Source organism: Rhinopithecus bieti, unplaced genomic scaffold (genome assembly GCF_001698545.2).
Source record: "Rhinopithecus bieti isolate Rb0 unplaced genomic scaffold, ASM169854v2 scaffold_20892, whole genome shotgun sequence".
NCBI lineage: Eukaryota > Metazoa > Chordata > Mammalia > Primates > Cercopithecidae > Rhinopithecus > Rhinopithecus bieti.
Window position 1 is genome coordinate 745,141 of NW_016810602.1, and position 15,958 is coordinate 761,098.

Here is a 15,958-nt window from a genome sequence, read left to right on the forward strand (position 1 = left end):
GGCCAGGTGTGGGATATCTTCTCCGGGTGTACCTGTCTGCTTAAAGCGCAGTATTGGGGTGGGAGTTACCCGATTTTCCAGGTGTTGTGTGTCTCAGTTCCCCTGGCTAGGAAAACGGATTCCCTTCCCCCTTGCACTTCCAGGTGAGGCGATGCCTCGCCCTGCTTCAGCTCTCGCTGGTCAGGCTGCAGCAGCTGACCAGCACCGATTGTCCGGCACTCCCTAGTGAGATGACCCCAGTACCTCAGTTGAAAATGCAGAAATCACCGGTCTTCTGTGTCGCTCGCGCTGGGAGTTGGAGACTGGAGCTGTTCCTATTCGGCCATCTTGCTCCGCCCCTCTGAGAGGGTTTCAAGAAGCAAGAATCTCTTCCTAAGCTTCTTTACGAAGAGAACTGTGTCCAAGTAATCTTTGTACTCCAGATACTTAGCACAGTTTCTAACACACGATAGACCTCAATAAATATTGGTAAACTAGTTAAGACAGGAGAACCTACAGCAGAGAAATCACAGGCCTCAATAGATGGGTGTTTTTGCTTGATTTACATGAATCTTCAATGATGGGTAAAATCTGAGTAAGTTTAGAGCAGGGATCAGCAAACTAGAGCCTACAGGTCAAATAAAACCTGCCATCTGTTTGTTTGTTTGTTTTTTAACGGCTTTTAAAATTATAATTTAGATACCACACAATTCACCATTTAAAGTATAAAATTCAATCTTTTAGTAAATACACACAGTTGTGCAACCATCACCACAATCTAATTTTGGTATTTTCATTGACTATACAAGAAACCTCATTAGAAGTCAGTCCCCATTTCTCTCTTTCCCCTGTCGTCCCCCCACATCAGTCCTAGAAAACCACTAGTCTACTTTCTATCTCTATAAATTTACCTGTTCTGAAAATTAAAAAATTTGAAGAATGAACAAAAATGGAACCATACAATAGGTAGCCCTTGTTACTGACTTCTTTCATTTAGCATAATTTTTAAAAATCCATCCATGTTATACATGTATCAGTACTGCTTTTTAAAGCCAAATCATATTCCATTATATAAAGACACTATACTTTGTTTATTCATTTATCATTTGATGGATATTGGGTTTTTTATCTTTTTGCTATTATGAATAACGCTACTATGAGATTCTATGTGCAAGTATTTGCGTGAACATATATTTTCATTTCTCTTGAGTATATGTGAGTATATACCTAGAAGTGGAATTCCTAAATCATATGTAACTCTCTGTTAATTATTTGAGAAGCTGTCAGACTCTTCCAAAAAGGCTGCACCATTTTATTTTTCCACCAGCCCTGTAAGAGGATTCAAATTTCTCCACATCCTTGCCATCACTTGTTATTATCTTTTTCAATCTAGCCATCCCAGTGGGTGTGAAATGGTATCTTGTTGTGGTTTTCATCTGCATTTCCCTTAATGACTCATGATATTATACATCTTCTCTTGTGGTTGTTGATCATATGTATATCTTCTTTGGAGAAATGTCTATCAAATCCTTTGCCCATTTTATTCATTGGATTACTTGTCTTTTTATTGTTGACTTGTTAAGAGTTCTTCATATATTCTAGATGCAGGTTCTATATCAGATATATGATTTGCAAATATTCTGTATCCTTCTGGGGATTGTCTTTTTACTTTCTTGATATTACCTTTTGAAGCACAAAGCTTTTAGCTTTGATGACATCCAATTTATCTTTTCTTTTCCTTTGTTGCTTGTGCTTTTGGTGTCATATCTAAGAATCTACTGCTAAATCCAAGGTCATGCAGATTTACCCCTGTGTTTTCTTCTAAGAGTTTTGTAGTTTCAGCTGTAACATTTATATCTTTGATCCATTTAGTGTTAACTTTTGTATATGGTTAGAAGTAAGGGTCCAACTTCAACCTTTGCATGTGGTTATCCAAGTTGTTCCAGCACCATTTGTTTAGAAGACTTTTCATTCTCTATTAATTGGTCTTGTCGCTCTTGTTAAAAATTAGTTGACTATAGACACATGGTTTTATTTCTAGATTCTCAGTTCTATTGTATTGATCTACATATCTCTCCTTATGTCAGTACCACACTGCCTTGGTTATTATAGCTTTGTAGTAAGTTTTGAAATCAGAAAGTGTAAGTCCTCCAACTCAGTTTTTCTTCAGGATTGTTTTACCTACCTGGGTCTCTGACATTTCCATATAAATTTTAAAATCACTCTGTCAATTTCTGAAAATAAACAAAAAAAGCTGTCTGGTATTTTGACAGAGATTGCTTTGAATCTGTAGATCAATTTGGGAAGTATTGCCATCTTCACAATATTAAGTCTTTCAATTCATATATATGAACTGTCTTTCAGTTTATTTGGATCTTCTGAATTTTTTCAACAATGTTTTGCAGTTTTCAGAAGTCCTGGACTTACTTTGTTAAATTTATTCCTAAGCATTTTATCCTCTGTTATGCTGTTGTAAATGAAATTGGTTTTGGAATGTCATTGTTAGTGTATAGAAATACAGTTCATTTCTGTAAATTGATCTTGTATGCCACAACCTTGCTAAATTTATGTATTAATTCTAATCATGTTTAATGGATTCTTTAGAATATTCTATATGCAAATGTCATGTCTCTCTTTACTATGTCATCTACAAATAGAGATAGTTTTATTTCTTCTTTTTTGGTCTGGATGCCTTTTACTTATTGTTCTTGCATAATTGCCCAGGCGGAATCTTCCAGTGCAATGTTGAACCAAAGTGGTGAGAACAGACATCTTACTCTGGTTTCTGATCTTTTCTGATCTTAGAAGAAAAGCATAAGCAAGATGTTAGCTGTGGTTTTTTTGTAGATGCTCATTATCAAGTTAAAGAAGTTTTCTTCTATCCCTGGTTTGCTGAACATTTTTATTACCACTACCTGTTTTTGTATAAGGTTTTATTGGAGCACAGCCATGTTCATGCATTTACATATTGTCTACAGCTGCTTTTGCACTGTTAGCAGCAGAGTTAAGCAGTTGTAACAGAATCTATATGACCACAAAACCTACATATTTACTATCTGGCCCTTTATAGAAAAAATGTAGTGGCCATTGGTTTAGAAAAGAAAGGGGTAGGCCTGCTGGAAGAAGAGCATCAATCAAGCTTGCAAAGGGATATTAAAGTAAAGAGAAATAGAGGAATCAGATTATGGAGGCTGAGGAAATCTGACACAAAAGAAATAAATAAATGAGCCATTATAGGACACCCAGAAGAAAGTGACATCAGGAATATGGAAGGCAAGGAGAGGCGTGAAGAAAAGAGCAGCCTGGGAGGATTTGGAAACCATCCTGGTGGAGGTGATGTGGGTCTGGACTGGACAGGGAGGGGAGCCTGCAGGTGACCTTCCAAGGAACCCCACAGCTGGTGCTGGGAAAGACCTGTGGGCGAGGAGTTAGGAGCCCTGGTTCCAGTCTTGACTCAGGCTCTCCCCTGGGCAGCTCCTTCCATCAACCTGGGCTCAGCTTCCTCAGGAAGTGAAATAAGGGAGTTAGGTTCCATAACTGAAGGTTCCTTCCACCTCTGCTTTCCGTAGTTTGAAGCTCTAATTTCAAGGACAATGGGAAACAGCATTTCCTCCTTTTCCTTTCTATCCTCCTATGAAAGGCAGGCTTGATATTTCCCATCACATCCTCGTTTTAAGGCCAGCACACCCTCCGAGTCCCTTTCAGCTACTTTACAGGGTGGTCGTAAAAGTCACCCATGTGCTGACACATGGTTTCCCATGTTCATGGATCAGAATCCCCTGAAAAGCTTGTTGAAACAAGCTGCTGGGCCCCACACACAGAGTCTCTGAATCAATGGGCTGTGGTGGAGCCCAGGAATGTGCATTTCTAAGTACCCAGGTGCTGCTGATGCTGAGACCACACTCTGAGACCACTGGGCAAACACTCTTCCTCCAATCCATCCCACTGTTAAAACATGAGAGTCAGATTTTCTCTCCTTCTCTTGGCTCTTACTGTGCAGCCACATCTTCCTTCATCAACATGTATTTCATGCATAGAGGACTCCTGGAACTCTTCTTGAGATCCTCCCAAGCCAAGTAATCTTCAGAGAACCCCAGGGCTCCAGCACCTCTTGAGACCTGTTTTTAACATAGCCCTAGCGGGAGTCACTTACCCTCCACTTACTGTTTGGGAAATCAAGGTAATTCAACAACACAGGATGCCATGAGAACTGATCATTAAGAGTTTGCCAAATGCTCTAGAGGGCATTCTATAATAGATAGTGATGAGAATGGCAAAGTAATGAATTTGAAAGGACCTTGATAGAAGAGTGTGCACAGAGTAAGGAAATGGACTCATAAAATCCCTCTGACAAACATGTAAGATACAAAAATTGAGATTTAGAGATTTACAGCTATTTGGAGACAGGAATTGCATACTTTTGCTCTGAGGCATTAGCAATATACATTTCAAAACACTCTTCAAAAACATTTTTTACATTTTCCAGTGAGGGACTGAAAGTAGCCTGCCTCTCCTCTTTGGGGACTGGCTGCTTTCCCTAGCTGTTGGCTGGGCTCACGCTCCAAGGCTCCTAATTTCAGCTTCTTTAGAGCACATCATGACCAACAGGCATATCCCAGTTCGTGTTTGTTTGTTTGTTTGTTTTATAAGTCTCCATTATTCCCCACCAGCTCTTAATGCTTCATTTGCTCAGCTCTGACCTCCCACCACTAACATCTCTGATTGTGAGGTTTCTCAGCCTATTTCCAGTCCACTCGATGCCTTAAGAAAGGAGAGCCCAGCCCAGTTTTCTATTCTCTGTGCTGGCTTCTTGGCTGATGAATAATGCCAGTATTGAAATTATTGCGTTGTTGCTGTTGGTGACGGTGGTAGTGTTGTCACTGTTACTGAGAACCACATGATAGATCTCTATTTTTCTCCCTCCTATCTTGCTCACAACCATGTTTTCCCCAAAGCTGCCTCTTAACACAAAAGGAAAAGTTAGCCAGCTGACCCTGGGGATCTGGGAGAGCCTCAGATTTGACAGCCAAAGTTGGATGTGTACTTAGTGGGTAATAAGTACCAGGCTAAGCATGTAAGATGCAATATCTCATACAGTCCTTAAAGCCCCAGGAGCTAGAAGTAGATACTGATGTTCCCATTTTACAGAAAAGGAAATCAAGGCTTAGAGTGGGTAAGGAGCATGTCCTTAGACATACAATTCGTGAGGAACAGAGCCAGGAACACTGGTGGTCTGACTCCAGAGCCTGGGGCTCTTAACCTCTCATCATATCACACTAGTGGGAAAGACAGACAAGTGAGATGAGATGATAGATGATAGATAGATAGATAGATAGATAGATAGATAGATAGATAGATAGATAGACAGATAGATAGGATAGGATAGACAGATGAACTTTAAACTGTAATTAAAGAGTGGAACATGCAACATTCAACCAGAAACATGTGGAGTCTACTGCCCTGGCTGTACTTCCTGTCACGGGTATTTTTAACCCCCAATGCAACAGTATTCAGAGGTGGGGCCTAATAAGAGGTGTTTTGGTCATGAGGGCTCTGCGCTACTGAGTGGATCAATGTCACTATAAAAAGGATGTATGGGAGTGAGTTCTCTCTCTCCTGCTCTCCTGCCATGCGAGGTCACAATGTCCCTTCTCTCCAGAGGGTGCAGCAATAAGGCACCATCTTGGAACCAGAGGCTGGCACCTGGATCTTGGACTTTCAAACCTCTAGAACTGAGAAAATAAATTTCTGTTCTTTATAAATTACCCAATCTGTGGTATTCTGTTATAGCGTACAAAATGGACTAAGACAGGTGTCATCTTTCATCAGCTACTAAACGATTACACCATGAGGGCAATGATGATGTCTCGTCATCACCATGTCCCCATAGTCTAGCTCTGTGCTGGGCGCACGGTAAAGAATTGTTAACTGGATATACAATTGTTATCTAGGCCTCTGAAAGAAGAGTAAGAGAATTCTGTGGTATCACAGAGATAGCAACTGCAGAAAGCAGACCTGCTAGGTGCCCACCTGGCTGGGATAACCCTGATAGGAAAGAGAACCAGCAGAAAGTAAGTAAGAGCAAGTCCCCTGCCTCCTCAGCATCACAGTCTCCCTGTAGCACCCCCTGTTGCAAAGTACAGTAGAGAGCCGTCCAGCAAAGCAGAAGTGTGCTTTGCAGAATCTCACCTTCAGTATCACAAAATATTATGTAGGGAGTGGGTTTGGAGTGAGAGATAATACCTGAATAATTGGAAAGCTCATTGTAGTGGGTTAAAAGAGTATACACTTTCTACTTTTGCTAAAACAAGAAATTAATTGGGATATTTCTTTTAGCCTATAATAGTCAGTTTATGCCTTTTTCTTTCCCCTGCAGCATCCCTTCTCAGGGATGACTCAGAAGCAACTACTCTGTAATGTTTGCCAGGGAAACCCTACAGAGACTGGCTGTTTCCATCCGGACGTGATGCAAACAATTCTAGGAGCTGCCAAAGGGAAGTCATGGAGCCTTGAGTTATGAATAAACTCTTTTTCAGGAATGGCTAGTTGAGAGAGATTTAAGCACTTGCCTCCAAACTGAAGTGTGTTTTTCCCCCTAACCATCATAACTCTTTAGTAAAACAACCAAAACAACCGCGTTAGGTATTATCTCCCGAACTCATAAGCAAAAAATTTATATTTATTATATATATAATTTATGTATATAATTTTTTTTATATTATATGTGCCTCCTGAAGGAGCCACCTTCATTCAGTAAGAGATATAAAAAGTCTAAATAGAGGTTTCTGGAACCTGTAAATCCCTGAGCCCAAGGTTTTGTGTCACATAGGTCCTTCATCCTGTTCTCAAAAGCTTTCTGGTGTCTTTTTTTTTTTTTTTTTTTTCCCGATTATTCTGCCTCTCTAGCAATAAAAAAGCTAGCAGCGAAAAAGCAATGTGGTCATTTATGTAAGGGACTGCTTTTGTTTAAAAGTGAATTACACCTCAAGCCCTGGAAAACACCACCTCCTACTGCATGGTGTTTGCTTTGTTCTATACACTTTTTTTTTTTTTTTTTTTTTTTTTTTCTGTCTCTTGCAATTTTGGGTGGAGTCGCACAGTGTTTTTCACTACCTCCCTCCCTACCTCATCCTGGCTGCCCACCCTGTTCTTCCTATATGCCTTCCATAAGGTGTCACACTCTGGGCTATAAATACCTTAATTTGCATCGGCAATAAGAGGGCCGACACTGTGTAGAGTCAAATATCCAAAAAGAAAATAGGCCTTAGGGAGCTTTTTTTCTTTATCACTGAAAGGGAAGTCCTGACCCAATAAAGCTTGACTTCCTCTAGAATAGTAATATGTATGCAAGATGCTGTTGGCATAAGATATTTTCTAAAATAACATGGATCGTAGGAGTTTTCCTTTTTTATAATGCAAAGACAATTTAAGCAGTAAAATATGTGGTGGTGTCACATGGAAGCATACGATATACATGCCATCACTGAATACTGTCTATGCTTCTAAGGTCTGATACGAATGATTATGGAATGGAGAAAGAATGTCCCCCGAAGGGATGCTGTGAAGAACTAAGCAATTTGTTCACTGTACTTTTCAAATTGGCCACAATTTTTTTAAAGATGAAACTCAGTGCTGCTGAGGGTGTGGAAGGACATAGGCTGCTGACTGAAGTACACTCTTACTGTGGTTCGAAAAAGCAACTTAGAACCATATATGGCGAGACTTAAAAGTGATAACATACTGTGTCAATAGTATTAGCAATTGCTAATACTATTGCTAATAGTAATGACTATTATAAGTAAACTAAATATAGAAAAGCTCCAATAAACCATGGCATATTCATATAATGAAATATTATTTGGTACTTAACAATCACGTTATTGTGAAAAACTTAGTAACACGAAAAGGAGCTAGTGATGTAAGGCTATATTTAAAAAATAGCAGAATTCAGTACTGTGTATATAGTTTGCAACCTGTTGTTGCAGAAGATGAGTATAATATATGCAATATATGCACATATATATACATACATACATGTGTGTGTCTATGTGTATTCCCTGAATGTTTGGTGGGTTACAGTTAAGTTTCACTTTTTTGTTAGATCCTACATAATTTCCAAATCATTTTTAAATGAGATAAAGGCTATTTTAGAAACATATCTAAACTATTTGATAATAGAAAATGATACCAGCATATTTATCATATTCCTTAAAAATACAATCTTAGTTGGGTTAGCAAGAACAATTCTCACAGCGGGCTTTCATTTTCTTTCCTGACACCTAAAGTCCACTGACTTGTGAGTTTTAGAAATGTCTCAGTTTTTCTTCTTTTCCAGCGCTGATATATTATGACTGGACAAAGTTCTAGTGTCAGCAGCTAGGACAGCATGATTGACGTTAACAGTAGGTTGGGCAGTTCTGAGATGCACCTCAGAAACGTTTGAAAACCTTGGAAAAGGGTTAATTTAGTTTTTGAAGTTTAAAGACAAAATTATGTGTAATAATACATGTTCCTTTTGAAAAAGGTAACTAAAGTAACATAAAAGCTATTATGTTTTTTCTCACATCTTTTGGAGTAAAATGGCTTCTTGGAATTTTTACTACAGCTCCCTTTTTTTCTTTCTATCCAGCAAACTGGGCTGATGGGTGGATAGGAAGAAGAAATTATATTCTAAGACACTGCTTAAATATATTAATAACTGAAGTAAGGGGTACTTTATTTTTCCATGGTTCTTTTATGCATAGCCATCTCATTTGACCAGCAAAACAACCCCATAAGCGTTAGAACAGAAATTATTAAACCAAGTTGTGGAAATTAAGCACAGGATGAGAACATTCACCTACAGACTCTGGTGATTGTCTCTGAAGTCCTTTAACCCGTTGTTGCCCGAGGCTTCTGCTCAGTCCTTGGGCCACGCAGAAGCTAGTATTATATTAGAGCTCACTCTCAACATGCCCATGTGAGTGTCCAAAGCACAAAAGCCCTCCCCAATCCACATCACACTCACCCGCCATCGCCAGAGCAGCAGGTTGACTGGGCTGTCAGTTCCAACTGGGGCTTGAATCTTAACTTTCCTGGGACTCTCACATCCTACCTTGCCCTAGACTGAACTCATTTGGCTTTGGTTTCCCAGCTCTGACCCCTACCCTGCTTATGCCACACACATATACACAAACACACACACACACACATACACATCACCATCACTACCACCACTGCCTCCATTAAGACACTGAATTGTTTGCAGGCTGAGTCCTTACAGGTCATCACGGGTCCCAAACCCATGGAGTTGTCAAAGCTATAACAGAAGCAGTGTATGTCTCCAGATTCTTCCAGCCTTGTTTCCTCCTTTCTTCCCTCCTTCTTCCTCACTCCCTTCTTTCCTTCTTTTCTTCCTTCTCCCTCCTTCTGTCCCTCACCCTCCCTCCCTTTCTCCTTTCTATCCTTTCTTCCTTCCTTCTCTCTCCCTCTTTTCCGTCGCCCTCTCTCCCTTCCTCCCTTCCTTCTTTCCTTCCTTTTATCTCCCTCCCTTCTTTTCTCCCATCTCTCCCTCTCTCCCTCCTTCCCTTACCTTCCTTTCTTCCTTCCTTCCTTCCTTTCTTCCCAGTTGTTACTTTGTTGTCCTTGGACTTTAGGTGCTGTCAGTTAAAGTCCTCAGTTGTTATCACCACTTTATCACAGTATCATCATCTGTCCATGAGAGGCCTCTCCATTATCCATTGTCTTATTTATTAATTGATTCACTCTTAGTTCCCAAAGCCACTCCCTTTGTCTTCCCTCACAAGGCAATTTTAATGTGTTCAATGTGTATCTTTGTGCTTATAAAGTGGTATAAAAGATGCAAATTGTTGATTTGCATGCGTATATTTGTAATCGACATAAACGGTTTGGCATTGTAGATCTCATTTTCTTTCCTACTTTTTTCATTCAACATTTTGTTTTATGATCCATTCACGTAGTAGCTAGGTGTTCATCACATCCAGTGCTTCTAATTGCTGCCCCCATGGGCCTGAATCCATGACATTTTCCATCCCCTTTCACAGTGACTGCTATTCAGTTGCCCAAGAAGAGCAGATGTGGAAGGAAACTGCTCCGCCTTTAATCACTGCTGAATTGCATCATTCATTCTGCCTCATGTGTACAGCTGTAAAGCATGAGCTCTTCTACAAAAAGTACACATTAAGTTATGCCAAGGTTCAATCCTAAACTGGCCACCAGTCTGTGTGGCCCTAAGTTTCTCCTGCCTACCAATCCCTACTAAGAAATGTTTAGTTCTGGATGTGTTCAGATGACATATTGAACCCATCCTTGCTCTATGTAAGCTCATAACAGGACTCAGTAAATTTGTTTTTGTTTTTATTTTTTTGGTTTTTTGTTTGTTTGTTTGTTTTTGAGATGGAGTCTTGCACTGTTGCCCAGGCTGGAGTGCAGTGGCGTGATCTTGGCTCACTGCAAGCTCTGTCTCCTGGGTTCACACCATTCTCCTGCCTCAGCCTCCCGAGTAGCTGGGACTACAGGCGCCCACCACCACGCCCGGCTAATTTTTTTTATTTTCAGTGAAGACGGGGTTTCACCATGTTAGCCAGTATGGTCTAGATCTCCTGACCTTGTGATGCACCCGCCTCGGCCTCCCAAAGTGCTGGGATTACAGGTGTGAGCCACCGCGCCCAGCCAGGACTCAGTAAACTTTTTCCATCGGTGGCTGGGGAATAAATATCTTAGGCTTTGGGAGCCATACAGTTGTGATTTCAACTATTCAACTCTGCCATTTTAGTGTGAATGCAGCCATAGACAATATGTAAGCAAATGTATGTGGCTGCAGTTCAATAAAATTTTATTCATAAAAGGATGCAGTGAACTAGATTGACCATGAGCTGGATTTGTTTGTGAGTCAGATTTGGCCATGGGAGGTAGTTTGCCCATCCCTGGTTTATAATAACTGGTCTCACAGAAAAGAAATGAGAGCGATTAATTCTGGGACTCCTCCTTGTCTTACTGCCATATTGCTTGCCTACTGGTGAGAAGCTGAGGTTATAAAACTCTCTCCTCCCTGATAATGCTTTTTCTTCCTATCCTTATCCAAACACTGATAAATCAAAGCCCATGGTACTGGCTTACAGTACACAGCCACTAAAAGCTTGTTGAATGAAAAAATTTCATATATACAGATATTTAATTTTGGTCTTAAAGATCACCAGAGACCAACCCCTGCAAACCAGGAGCATTTCAAGCTTAAAGTAAGAGGAAGCCATTTTCTGCCTGGGTGTTTTCTGCCTGCTCTGAGACGCAGCCCACTCCTTGGTGAGGCAGCCTCCTGTGCTAAGCCACCAGGGATCAGCTACGGAAAAGCATTTCTGAGGCTGTACAGGATGTTTTCCGGTACCTGTTCGGGAAACCCTCACTTCTGTCTCCTTGTTGTCTATTACTGCACACTTCTGCAGTTGCTGAGTAATGCTCCCAGAGACATCATCCTAGCATAGCAGGCTCCCAACCACAGCTGCTCCTGACAGCCAGGGAAACATAGTCAACATCCTAGAAACACACAGTTGACCTGGATTGAGGGCAGCAGCTTCTGAATTCATTCCTCTGCTAATTTATTTTCTTTTCTTTTGGAGACAGGGTCTTCCTCTGTCACCCAGGCTGGAGTGCCATGGCACAATCATGGCTCACTGCAGCCTTGACCTCCTGGGCTCAAGCAATCCTCCCACCTCAGCCTCCCAAGTAGCTGGGACTACAGGTATGTATTACCATGCCTGGCTAATTTTTGTATTTTCTGTAGAGACAGGATTTTTCCATATTGCCTAAGCTGGTCTTGTCTGCCAACTTCTTAAAGTGAAAACTAGATTCTCTGGATTTCCCATTCTGTGAAGAAGGCTCCTGGGGAAGTACGGGCACTTCCTCACGCTGTAGTGGCTATGGCTAAGGTGGCCAGAGGACTGGTTTCATCATCAGTCTTCTTAGGTCTTGACAGCCAGTTCCAGGAGGTCAGAGTCCTGGAAAAATCCCTGGATAGATTCTGTTCCAGAGCCAGGGGGCCACGGCACAGTCCAGATAAAGGGTGGAGTGTATTATGTTTCTTAAATTGCAATATTTGCTGTAAGCCATTGTAACCCCTCATTGGGCACAAAATGTTAAAAGGAAAAAGGAAGAAAGAATTAGAAGAGAGAAAATTAGGTGGAGGGGAAAAGACCAGAAAATCTAAATATAAGCCAAAAAGATAAGTCTGTTCTATGAATTTTCATATCCAGTATACTCATTCAACAAATATTTATTTTAATTAACATTTTTAAAATGGGAATGTAATACATTCACATGGTCAAAATTTCAAATAAAGGTAAATAATAAAAGAGAAGGCTTCCTCTCATCTGAGCCCCTAGGGAAACACTGTGTATTCTTCCAGAGATATTCACAGAATTTCAAACCTATTAAAATAATTTCATTTTTTTTTTTTTTTTGACAGATTTTCGCTCTTGTCACCCAGGCTAGAGTGCAATAGTATAACCTTGGCTCACTGCAACCTCTACCTTCTGGGTTCAATCTCTTCTCCAGCCTCAGCCTCCTGAGTAGCTGGGATTACAGGTGCCGCAACCATGCCCAGCTAATTTTTGTATTTTTAGTAGAGACGGGGTTTCTCCATGTTGGTCAGGCTGGTCTCGAACTCCTGACCTCAGGTGATCTGCCCACCTCAGCCTCCCAAAATGCTAGGATTATAGGCATGAGCTACCATGCATGGCCTAAAATAATTTCTTAAATGATGTAGAGTTCAGCCTCTTGCTTTATTCACTTCATTCCATGTCTTGGGTTGAAATCTACCATTTTTCTAATTTTGCTACCTTTCTATTTTGTCCTATCTGTTTTCTGTTTCTTTTTCTGTTCTCTTTTGCCCTCTTTAGGATTGATCAAGTTTTTGTTTGTTACCATTCCACTGGCCTCCTTCATTAGTCTGTTAGTTATGCAATCTGTTATTTTTTATTTTTTTGAAGAGTTCCCTAAATGTGCAACATTAATTCCAAGAATGGTTGTGATTACCTTAGGCCCACACAGATAATTCAGGATAATCTCCTTATCTCAAAGGCCTTAACTTAATCGCATCTGTAAAATCCCTTTGCCATGTAAGGTAACATGTTGATTAGAGCATGGACATCTTTGAGGAGTGGGGGACATTTTTCTGTCTACCACAACTAGAAATTCAAGGATTGTAGCCTTGAATTACTAGATGTGGAAATACTGTGTAAGGAAAAGCTATCTCTTCTCTCCTATTTACTTATTCAATTATTTATTTAGATCAGTATGGACTCATGGATATTTGTTTCAGTCTATAGGTTATAACTCAATTGTACTATTATTTTTTTCTTGCTCAAATTGTTTAGATTTGACCATTGGTTGCTCCTTCAGATGGGTTCCTGTGTCGTTTTGACATATCCCTATCCTTTTGAAACACTTCCTTCTTTTCTGGTACCATATGATGTTCCAAGCTCATTTTGTATTTTCTGTGCCCAAACCCTGGAATCTACCATTTTTCCTGTGGAACTCTGGTTCCTTTTACTGGAGAAACCAAGGTCTGGAAATCAGGCATGTTCATTGCTATTAAGTTCCATTCAGTGGGCAGTTAGAATTAAACCACACACACAATCGTTTCTCGGCCTTTTGGCTAAGATCAAGTGTAAACCACACACACACACACACACACACACATTCTATACCTGTGTATCCATTGAAAAAAACGTGAGTTCACACCAATACGTCTGATTCCAGTCCAACAACACAAAGCTTATTCCAGGATTTCTCCTTTCCTTATTTGTGGCTTCTTTCGCAAACAGTGAGAAATCTGGTTCTCATTATCTATACTTATTTGTTCCTAGTATAAACATACAGTAGTTACAGAACTGCTCACCTATGCCCCGTGTGCAGGTTCTTGTGTCTTTCATCATATAAGATCTAATCAAAGTAACTGTTTTTCAAAATAACTTAGGTCAGTTCTTTCCTTCCCCATCCTCTTCAAGGTTTTTCATTTTTAAAAAAATTCGCAGCCAGGCACAGTGGCTCATGCCTGTAATCCCAGCACTTTGGGAGGCCAAGGTGGGCGGATCACCTGAGATCAGGAGTTCGACACCAGCCTGACCAATATGATGAAATCCCATCTCTACTAAAAATACAAAAATTAGCCGGGTGTGGTGGCGTGTGCCTGTAGTCCCAGCTACTTGGGAGGCTGAGGCAGGAGAGTCACTTGAACCCAGGAGGTGGAGGTTGCAGTGAGCCAAGATCACACCATTGCACTCCAGCCTGGGCAACAAGAGCGAAACTCCATCTGAAAAAAAAAAAAATTCGCTTGTTCTGGTTTTATTTCATTTTGATTCTCCTTACATACTGTTTGCTTTGAAGTGTTTGTTTATATTTGGGTGTAAGTGTAAGATGCTGATTCTAAGAGTCAAGGCTATACAAAACAGTGTACTCAACAATGTATCTAGACTTTCTTCACTGGGAGTCCACGAGGTTTCCTGCTTCAACAGTGTTTGGATGTAACCCAGTGCTGGTCCTCCACCCCCACCTCCCCACCCCACCCCCATGGCTCACAGTCAGCCCTCTGCAGCCTCCTCACTGAGCCCTCAGACAGCCCCAAGGCCCCTGCTACGCCAGTGCCACACAGTCGCCTCCACCTCTCCTTAGCCTCCATGATGACCACATCCCCCTTGCGAGTGAGCCAGCACTACTACCATACTGTTGGAGGGTCCTGACTGGGAGTCATCCAGATTCTTGGCATTTTGAACAAATAATTGGACAAAATGCACAAGCAAAGCAACTAAAGGATGAAGCAAGGAAAGGACAGATTTACTGAGACAAAAGTACACTCCACAGAGAGCAGGAGCAGACTGGAGCAAGTGGTTCAAGAGTGCTGGTTACAGAGTTTTCTGGGGTTTAAATACTCTCTAGAGGTTTCCCATTGGCTACTTGGTTACACCCTATGTAAAGGAAGATTTGGCCCCCAACCACTCTGATTGGTTGTGGGAGGGGATGAGCAGCTGAAGTGAAGTTACAACGGTACTTTCCATTTTTCATCTGCAAGGCAGCACAAAGGGAGCAGCCTCTGATCTTTTTGTTACTTGGGCATGGAGAGGTGGGGTTTTCCTTTTGATTCAGTTCTAGTACATCAGCACAAATCGGCCTTAGGTTCCCAGCCTCCAGACCCTATTCTCCTGCCTCACCACCAGGACACAGAGGCTGCCATCAACTGCCAGATCAACCCAGAGCTCTATGCCTCCTATCTCTTCCTGTCCATATCTTACTACTTTGACTGTGATGATGTGGCTTTGAAGAACTTTGCCAAGTACTTTCTTCACCAATCTCATGAAGAGAGGGAACATGCCGAGAAACTGAAGAAGCTACAGAACCAGCAAGGTGGCTGAATCTTCCTTCAGGATATCAAGAAACCATACCGTAATGACTGGGAGAGTGGGCTGAATGCAATGGAGGGTGCATTACACTTGACAAAAAAAAAAAAAAAAAAAAAAAAAAAAAAAAAAAAAAAAAACGTGAATCAGTCACTACCAGAACTGTACAAACTGGCCACTGACGAAAATGACCCCCACTGTGTTGACTTCATTGAGACATGTTACCTGAATGAGCAGGTGAGATCCATCAAAGAATTGGGTGACCATGTTACCAACTCACACAAGACGGGAGCCCCTGAATCTGGCTTGGCAGACTATCTCTTTGACAAGCTCACCCTGGCAGAGAGCAATAATGAGAGCTAAGCTTTAGGCTAATTTTCCCATAGCCATGGGTGACTTCCCTGGTCACCAAGGCAGTGCATGGATGTTGGGGTTTCCTTTACCTTTTCTATGAGTTTTACCAAAACATCCACTTAAGTTCTTTGATTTGTACCATTCCTTCAAATAAAGAAATTTGGTATGCCCCCCTCCCCCCTGCAAAAAGTCATTCCTCTTCATCACTATCAGCACAGCCCCATTCCCATTACTTC

At 41.1% G+C, this 15,958-nt stretch overlaps 1 protein-coding gene across 1 annotated transcript in view; it reads left to right on the forward strand.

Annotated features, from left to right (window-relative positions):
* Positions 1-15,731, forward strand: part of LOC108542403 (ferritin heavy chain-like) — an 88,142-nt gene extending 72,411 nt beyond the window's left edge. The window contains 1 exon segment of the mRNA XM_017892398.1: positions 15,163-15,731. Within this exon segment, the coding sequence (XP_017747887.1) occupies positions 15,163-15,731 (569 nt within the window).
* The last annotated feature ends 227 nt before the right edge of the window (positions 15,732-15,958 follow it).